Raw genomic sequence first — 9,798 nt, forward strand, 5'->3', positions numbered from 1 at the left:
TCACCTCCTCGACCTGCTGGCCACAGGTCTTCCCTGATTCCCCTCTTGTGGGGATGCTGATTTTATACTTTCACTCTCCCCTATTTCTGCAGGAGAACAGCTCGCTGTGTTTCGCACCCCGGATGGCCAGGCCTTCGTGGTGGATGCTTACTGCCCTCACCTGGGAGCCAACCTGGCTGCTGGTGGCCGCGTCGTGGGCAACTGCATCGAGTGCCCGTTCCATGGCTGGCAGTTTCGAGGAGAAGATGGAAAATGCACCAGCATTCCCTACGCTGAAAAAGGTGAGGGAGCTCCCCCCATGTCTGCAGAACCAGTAGTGTCCTGTGTGCCCTCATCAAAAGCTACTTCAAGGGAAAGTGGTCTTTATAATAACTCCCCGTCCATCCTGCTCACATGTTTCATGCAGCGCCCCAAGTATCCTCTTGAGTTGTTCATATTGGGGCAAAATGTTTGAGTGGCCTTTTGTATGTTAGATGATAGCTGGCTCTTTAGTTAAAATAAACAGCCTTCTTGACTTTGACAGTTCCACAACTCTTGCGTTCAGCAGACAGGGTGTAAGAGAAACTTTTTAACTCCGAGTAAGCCAGCAGCAAGGATGGATCCTGGGGAGTTACTGGGTTTCAGAAATCATTCTGTGCTCTATAGTGACAGCTTATATCACGTCAGTGCTTAAATGTGTCACATTAGCATGACAGAATGGTCTCTCAATAGCAATTTTGTCTCCTTTTAAGGCTTGAAGGGAACTTTTGGTTGGAATCCAGGAAAGCTCATCACAAACCTTTCAGATATGGTTTGCATTGACTGTGTAGGATGAACGTCTAACTTAAAGTTCACATGTAACGATTAGTTGATCTGGCTGCACTAGTTAGTTTAAATCACCAATTCTAGATGTGGCTGAAACCTGCAGACTCACCTTGAATTTGGCTTTGGCTTGTTCTTTTGGCTTAGTTACTTTCTTGGGAAGCTCAGCTTTCTCTGACTGATTGACTGGGACAGCAGTGAAAACATAGAGTGCAGCAAAAGTCAGTCTTTTTACTAAACAGATTATTTTTCCCAAAGTGAAAGAAACATTCCATCTATATGGATAAGATGAACAATTTATAGATGCATCAAACAACAATTCCTGGTTTTGTGTGTGTTATTTTCAGAAAGAAGATTAATACTGTCTTGTTTTCCCATACATACTCAACTCAGGAGCTGCATGCAAATGAAAATTTGGTTCCAAGTAATGAGCAAAGATGAGTTCCACCACAAAATGAGAAGGAATGTTCTGGACATACTCAAAGGCTTGCCAAGACGCAGTTTCATCTGAAACGTCTGTATTCAAAGTCATTGTTACCCACAGTTATTGAAAGAACAAAACTGCAAAGAGTTGCTCTGCTCCTATACACCCAAATAGGGCAGGTTGGTGTGAACAGATTTAAAAGCCATCTGTGCTCATGCAGGCCACTGTGATGGAGAGAGATTTTGGAGACTAGGATGGGCAGCTCCTCCAGCACCAGGCTTGCAGGGGACTGACAGTGAAGGAGAGCCACAGAGCCCAGTGTGCTGCCAGATGGAGCTGGGGAAGGGTCCAGAGCACAAGTCCTGTGGGGAGCAGCAGATGGAACTGGGAGTGTTCAGCTGGGAGAAAAGGGTGAACAAGTGCCTTGAGAAAAGGCTCTACAAGTGCCTGACAGGAGGATGGAGCCAGGAGGGGGTCTGGTCTCTGCTCCCAAGGAACAAGGGACAGGACAAGAGGAAACTGGCTCAAGTTGCACCAGGGGAGGTTTAGATGGAGATGAGGAACAATTCCTTCCCCAAAGGGTGCTCAGGAGCAGGCTGCCCAATGCAGTGCTGGAGTCACCGTCCCTGGAAGTGTTCACACACCATGTAGACAAGGCCCTCAGTGCCATGGGTTAGTGGAGGCCTTGGCAGTGCTGGGGAATGGTTGGACTTGATGATCTTAAAGATAATTTCCAATCTAAATGATGTTGGAGCAAATCCAGAGGAGGCCACAGAGCTGTTGCGAGGGCTGGAGCAGCTCTGCTCTGGAGCCAGGCTGAGAGAGCTGGGCTGGGTCAGCCTGGAGAAGAGAAGGTTCCTGAAGGGGACACCTTAGAGCAGCTCCAGTGCCTGAAGGGGCTCCAGGAAACCTGGAGAGGGGCTTTGGACAAGGGCCTATAGGGACAGAACAAGGGGAATGGCTTTAACCTGCCAGAGGGGAGATTGAGATGAGCTCTTAGGCAGAAGCTCTTCCCTGTGAGGGTGCTGAGGCGCTGGCACAGGTTGCCCAGAGAAGCGCCCGGAGAAGCTGTGGCTGCCCCATCCCTGGCAGTGTTCAAGGCCAGGTTGCACACAGGGGCTTGCAGTAACCTGCTCTAGTGGAAGGTGTCCATGCCCTGTTGCAGGGGGTTGGGACTGGATGAGCTTTAAGGTCCCTTCAACCCAAACCAGTCTGGGATTCTGTGACTGTGTGGGGGCAGATGAAGCCCTTTTCACAATTTAACGAGATGCATCTCACCCAAAGCACAAGATTTTCTCAATCAGAAATCACGGTGATGGTCATCTCCTGCCCCCTTTCATATCCATTGACTGAAAGAGAAACATAATTTCTCTTGTTATTTTACCTCCCACATGACTGTACAAGGCTGAATAATAAGGAAGCACTTTTCTCTGCACTTGTTTGCAAATCAGAAAAAAACATGAAAGCAAAAGCCTTTCAATCCAGTAGAAACTCAATTTTCTGACAATTGGGTAAACACCAAAATTCATGTCACTGGAAAGAGCAGGTCTGTTCTTAAAGCAACACATGGTACTACTGCAGGATTGTAACAGAGAATGACTTGAACTCCAGAGGTAGAGATGACTTTTACTCCCTACACACCTCTAACTAAACCCATCTCTTTTTAGCTCTTAGAAACTTGAGGAGGGTCCATTGGTCCATTGATGCAGCAGACATTTACTGATTTGAACAGTTTTAAGAGTAGTGAAGGAGGCTGCAGAGCAGCCAGACCTGCTGCTTCTTTAAAAAAACCTCATGAAGGTTTTGAAAGCTTATGAAAACACCCAACTGAAATAAAACTGATCTAAGCAAACTTGCCTGTGAATTTCAGAAGCTGTTGTCATTCTTCAGCAGCCTGGAAGCTGGAAAAGTGTCACCAGAGAGACTGTGCCACATGACTGTCTCCCATAAAGATGATCTCTGAGCCGTGGTTCAGGACAAGGTGACCCTTAGTGCCAGCATGAGCTTTGGAGATGCCACTTTTAACTGAGTCCTTTCTGTGCTCCTCAGTGCCAGACTTTGCAAGGGTTCGGACCTGGCCGTGCTGCGAGATAAACGGGATGCTGCTGGTCTGGTACCACTGCGAGGGGCTCATGCCAACATGGGCAGTGCCAGAGCAGCGCGAGATCACCACCAAAGAGTGGGTGTTCTGCGGGCAGACGGAGCACCTGGTTAATGCACACATCCAGGTAGGGAGCCTGGTCCCTCTGTGAGGAATGTCCATGGTTCATGCCTGGGTCCTCTCCTATAGTCCAGTTCAGGGACATCTCCTCCCTGGCTGAGAGAGCTGGGGTTCAGCCTGGAGAGAAGAAGTCTCCTGAAGGGGAGACCTTAGAGCAGCTCCAGTGCCTAAAGGGGCTACAAGAAACCTGGAGAGGGACTTTGGACAAGGGCCTATAGGGACAGGCCAAGGGGAATGGCTTTAACCTGCCAGAGGGGAGATTGAGATGAGATCTTAGGCTGAAGTTCTTCCCTGTGAGGGTGCTGAGGCACTGGCTGGAGAAGGTGCCTGGAGAAGCTGTGGCTGCCCCATCCCTGGCAGTGTTCAAGGCCAGGTTGGACGGGGCTTGGAGCAATCTGCTCTAGTGGAAGGGGATTGGAACTGGATGAGCTTTGAGATCCCTTCCAACCCAAACCATTCCATGACTCCATGAATTAACCAGGCCCTGCCTGTGCTCAGTGTCATCGCTGCTACTGGCAGAGCTCAGACCTAGAAATACACCCTGTGCTGTACAGAGAATATGGCATATGTTCCTCAAACACGGCTTGTGAGCTTCTCAAGTGGAGAGCAGATGTTCTGGGTACTTAAAAGGAATCTGTTAATTTGCTTTGACTTATAGCTGATGTAATTTTAAAAAAGATTCTCTCCAAAGTGCGGCACTTACTGTCAGGAGGCTTTTCAGCTCATCACTCACCGAAATGGAAACGCAGTTACTTTGCTGTTAATCTTCATAAGCACCATCATACGCTGAGAAATGTGCCACAGAGAACAAAATGGCTCTTGCCTCCATCACCTCTCAGTTTAAATGAGTCAGGAAAAGGGAACTCGTGTGGCATTTAATGGAAGGGTCCACGGCTGGGTCCTGGGAGGGAGCAGGGACAGCTGCGGCTGGAGAGCGATGGGAGGCACTGGCAGGTTTGAAACTGGGCAATCCCTGGAGGTCCCTGGAAGGTTTTTATGCGCTTTCTGCTGAGCAGAACCCTTCTATGTAAAAAAATCAGTGACAAAAATGACCCTCAATCCAGAGCGCGTTTCTCTCTGAGGCAGTGCCTGCCTGCTCACTACATCACAACTAAGGTGAGTGGGTGAGAAAGGAATGGAGAGATATGAAGAAATGAAGGTGCATGAGGCACAGGAGATACGGCTCTGGGAATGTGCAGAGAACATGTGAGAGGCAAGAGTTAATGGGAGATTGATGGGATGGTAGTATTTATTTCATGTCTGCTTTTCAGTGCAGGCCGCTGTAGGCAGGTCTCGACTGGGGCTGGTCTGTGCTACTTGCCAAGCTGGTGGAAAGCTGCTGTGTTTGACTAATAAAGCAGTTAAGACTTCTCAAGAAGTACCATATTGTGGCAGGTTGATGGGGTTTAGAGCTTTAAAAGTATGTGAAAGCTACTCTAGAAGCACAGACACAAAAATGCTTTATTCCTCACAATTATTACAGGGCTAAAGGAAGGGCTTAACCAGAGTCCAAACTTCTTCAGAAGTTAACATGTATAGACTTCTTTGAGTTTAAAATGAACTCTGAATTTTCTGAGCTTCATGTTTAAATTATTCCTATACTCCAGTTAAGAACTGATCCCAGCCTGTGCCGAGGCCTCTTCCTCCAAACACTTGGTTGCTTCTCACTGCCCCATGCCCCTGCGAGCATCTCCGCTGTGCTATGGGCAGTATGCCCTGCCCTGTGCTGTGGTCACCCTGGTGCTGTCAAGTACAGGCATCTCCCACCCAGGTCAGCTCTTGCTAATGGCAAATTGTTCCCCATGACAGGAAATCCCAGAGAATGCAGCTGACTCGGCGCACCTGGCTTTCCTCCATGGACCAGCCATTCTGGGCGGATCTGATCTGAGATACACGAGGTCCAAGCTGTGGGATTTTATGAAGCACAACTGGAAGGTAAGACCTCAGCTCTCCTCTTAGCCATGAGGAGGTCAAAGTCTTTCAAACCAGGTCCCGTTTATACTTTAAAGCGTCAGTCCCACCTCGCCCCCTCTGCTGCATCCCCTTGTCTTCAGGTCCAGTCTCTTTCCTGTGCCTGAGAGTTTTTGCTGCACTCCTTCATCTCTGCTCATCTCTGCTCATGTCTAGATGGTCACAGCCAGCTCTTGTCACCGTTTCTCTGCTAGTATACCCCATCTCTTGCACTGAGCTGATCCTTCTCCACCCCTCCAGGCGGAGTGGTGGCCAGAGCCAGAGCCCAACAAGCACTGCTCCCAGATGCTGCTGCAACACACTGCAACCTTTTTTGGGAAGCACTTCTCCCTGATGGATTTGACAGTTTCAGCCAGGCAGGTATGTCCCATGCTGAAGGGCTTTGTCACCTGAAAAGCTGAGTCCTTGCCTATCATGCCCAACGTCACCTTTCCTACCGTGTGCATCAGATGCACAGTCCAGAAACTACACCCTGGCACCGGGGCTGCTCCACTGCTGGGGAGCATGGGGAATGGGAGGGTTCATAAGGACTGCTGTGCCCACAAAGTGGTGGGAATAATAAAAATGTGGTACCTGAGCAGACGCTGGTGACAATCCTGAAGGTCCTTCACACCACGATGTCACAGGTTTTTACAGTCACAAAATCACAGACTGGTTTCGGTTGGAAGCGAGCCAAAGGAAGGTGTCCCTGTGCATAGCAGGGGGTTGGAACTAGATGATCTTAAGGTTCTTTCCAACCCAAACCAGTCTGTGATTCTGTATTAGAAATTCAGAACAATACAAAACAAGTCATGGTACAAAACTTTGATAAGAGATGAATCTCACTGTAATTAGGGAATTATTACAAAGTGGATGTTCATTGTATGTTCAATTCTTAGATCCGTGCCATTTAGCACTGATATCAATGAACAGGAGAAAAAAAAAAAAAGACATTAAAATAACCTTACAAAGAATCTGCACACAACCAGACATTAAAGTAATAAATGAAGTAGCCTAAAACCCCAACAATTTCTGCACTCCTTCAATGAATCAAGGGTATGACCATGCAGCTGCATGTCTGGATGCACATCAGAGAGCACAGAACTTCATGTCATGCCAGATAATAAGCTGAACCTGATTTCAGCTAAAACCTGATGTGACTGTTGTAGCTGCAAAGGAGAAAGCCAGAACAGGAGTAAGGATGTTGTACTACCTACACACTGTATTGCAATTGCTGCTATTGAAATTGGAGCCCAGGATCGGTGTCAACAATCCCATAAGACTGTTCATGACCTGAAGGTAATTCAGTGAAGACCACCACCACCAAGTGAAGATTTGGAAGCATTTCCTAGATTAGAGGTTAAATTTGGAGCGATAAGTAGAGCACTGTAAAGTCTCATGAATTCCCATAGGCCCACAGCAAAGCCACCCAGCCCAGACACATCTGTAGATGTCCCAGGCCAGTGCAGGCTGCCTGGCTCTGGTGGATCTGCCCTGACCTGGGGAGCACCAACAACTGGGAAGTGGTCTGTGAATCCTGAGGTGTAGCTTTGGCTTTGTGCCTGTTACCTGGTGAAAAGACAGAGTAAATGGGGACTTGAGCACAGTCTAGGAGACATCTCAAACAGGTTTGAAGCTGTGGTAGTTGCTGTACCAGAGGGCTGGACCACTGAGGGCTTTGCCTTGAGGTTGCTCTGTTACTCTGCAGGTGGGGCCAGGGCTGGTTTTCCTGCTTTTTGAACACGCCTTCCTGGGCCGTGGGATCATCCTGCAGACGGTGACACCTCTGGAGCCTCTCCTGCAGAATGTTGTTCACAAAATCTACTACCAAAAGAATATACCGGCCATAATTCCCAAGTTCATCCTGAGAGCAGAGTGCATCCAGGTAAAGCCTCTGAGGAACAGTAGCCAAAGGTGGTTCTCTGGAGCTTGGTGGCCATGAATTGTGAGAAGGAAGAGCAGTTACCCAAGTGGGCTCAAATACACATGGCAAAGCACTTGTGGGCAAGCTCCTTTCAGTGCTTGGTTTGAGCTTTCATTTTTAGTAGCCAAAAAACAAACGGGGAGGTTTAATAAAGAGGATCCCTGCAGTGGGTCATCCGTTCAGGGTGGCAGAGAGGTGCTGTCCCTCTCCTGTGGATGGGGAACTGGGGCACAAGGATTGGGCAACCTGTCCCAAGCTGCAGGAAGCCTTTGAGGGAACTAATAACTGCATCCAGATTTCCAGCATCCCAGGCTGGTGCTTTGAGATTACCCTATCTTCTTTCATGAGAACCGTGCCAAGAAATACTCCTATTGCTAAATTATCATGAGATTTGGCAACTCCTGCCCCTGCTGACAGAAGTTTTCCAGATCCTTACCACAGGAATTCATGGAAGTGGTGGGAGGTCCTTCTGGAGGTCTACAGTTCAATGCCTCAGTTAGGATGCCTTGCCAGATTCAGGTCAAACATGGCCTTGAAGGTCTCCTCCTTCAAACCAGAGAGGGTTTCACTGGCACTACAGTAAAAATTGCCAAAAGATGATTTTCAGATGCCGAAAAAACAACCCTAAATCAGACTTAGCTGAGCTAATGCTCATGTTGTATAAATACTGGCTTGATGTTTTGTATCTTACTGATGTGAATGAGCCTCACTCGTTTCTGCAGACTTCTTCACAAAGCAGAACTCCATAATCTCAGAACTCCATAATGTATGAGCAGCATTTAAGGTGCAGATGCTCAGTTTATAATGCCCTAGTTGGCTGGACCTTTGGGTACAAGGTTCAAAATCTCAGGTGGAGCAGTTCCTACCTACACAACATCTGTTTCTTTTCCAGTATCTTGTGACAGGGGCAGTTTAAGCTGAAAGTAGCTTCTTGTTTGGGAGCTACAATGGGCTGAACATCTGCTAAGTGCAGACAGAGCTGTAGCATTACCAGTTACAGATACCATGAGCAGTCCCACACTGGCCATTTGGGCGAAATGCTAACAAATCAACCCGGTATGCAGGTAGCTTACTCAGAGCTTACAGGTAGTCTGAACTACTACAAGGTAGTTCAGCATTGCCACCTGACTGAGACCTTCCTTCTCCCCCCAGTTTGAGCGGGATATAACCATCTGGAATAATAAACAGTACCTGCCCAAGCCGCTGCTGGTGAGGGAGGACTCCAGCATCCAGAAGCACCGGCGCTGGTATTCCCAGTTCTACAGTGAGAAAAGCACGAGGTCCCTGGTGCAGAAGGACCTGGAGTGGTGAGGACCCTGCTGCCCACTGTGGCCAGAGGCTCTCAGGTGGCTCCTGCCCATCCTGCCTGGTGGCAGCGGTGCTGGGCAGCATGTCAGTGTAACCAATATTGGCAGTGGCACAGGGAGCAGAGCCTGAGCTGTGGTGAGCCTCTTCTATCTTCCAAAGCTCAAAGGGTGTAATGTGCTTGCTCTTGTACCTGTGCTGCAATATATGAGCCGAGTGTGAGCTTAAGGTTGCCAGAACTGCCTTTAAAGCGCCCTTGTCTCTCACTGCTGCTATCATTTTGAGTAGTTACATGAAAAGCTTTTCTTGTGGTCTTTTATTGCCTGAAGCATCCTTTCCCAGGCAGGCCCCGCGTGGCTTTAAGCTGAAAGAGAGGAGATTGAGATGAGATTTTAGGAAGAAGCTCTTCCCTGTGAGGGTGCTGAGGCGCTGGCACAGGGTGCCCGGAGAAGCTGTGGCTGCCCCATCCCTGGCAGTGTTCGAGGCCAGGTTGGACACAGGGGCTTGGAGCAACCTCGTCTAGTGGAAGGTGTCCATGCTCTGTTGCAGGGGGTTGGGACTGGATGAGCTTTAAGGTCCCTTCCAACCCAAACCAGTCTGGGATTCTATGATTCTGCACCATCACCTTGGCTTCAGGTCTTCAGGGGAGCCTTAGCTGATGACTGCATGGCATCAGAGGTGTAACTGCAAAGCCCACAGACATAGAATCATAGAATAGTTAGGGTTGGAAAGGACCTTAAGATCATCTAGTTCCAACCCCCCTGCCATGAGCAGGGACACCACACACTAAACTATGTCGCCCAAGGCTCTGTCCAACCTAGCCTTAAACGTCTCCAGGGTTGGAGCATTCACAACTTCCTTGGGCAACCTATTCCAGTGCCTCACCACCCTCACTGTGAAGAACTTCTTCCTTATATCTAACCTCAACTTCCCCTGTTTAAGTTTAAAGCCATTACCCCTTGTCCTACTACTAGAGTCCCTAACGAAGAGGCCCTCCCCAGCATCCTTGTAGGCCCCCTTCAGATACTGGAGGGCTGCTATAAGGTCTCCACGCAGCCTTCTCTTTTCCAGGCTGAACAGCCCCAACTTTCTCAGCCTGTCTTCATACGGGAGGTGCTCTAGTCCTCTTATCATCCTCGTGGCCCTCCTCTGGACTTGCTCCAACAGCTCCAT

At 48.7% G+C, this 9,798-nt stretch overlaps 1 protein-coding gene across 1 annotated transcript; it reads left to right on the forward strand.

Annotated features, from left to right (window-relative positions):
* Positions 1-92: 92 nt before the first annotated feature.
* LOC104402505 (cholesterol desaturase daf-36-like) lies at positions 93-8,631 on the forward strand (the record flags this gene model as incomplete). The annotated part of the gene is made up of 6 exons (XM_010010392.1): positions 93-281; positions 3,275-3,453; positions 5,256-5,381; positions 5,658-5,777; positions 7,105-7,281; positions 8,473-8,631. Coding segments are annotated over 6 exons (950 nt in total), but the record flags the coding sequence as incomplete, so codon positions are not given.
* Between the last annotated feature and the right edge of the window lie 1,167 nt (positions 8,632-9,798).

This window comes from Nestor notabilis, unplaced genomic scaffold, assembly GCF_000696875.1.
Source record: "Nestor notabilis isolate BGI_N333 unplaced genomic scaffold, ASM69687v1 scaffold12582, whole genome shotgun sequence".
NCBI lineage: Eukaryota > Metazoa > Chordata > Aves > Psittaciformes > Psittacidae > Nestor > Nestor notabilis.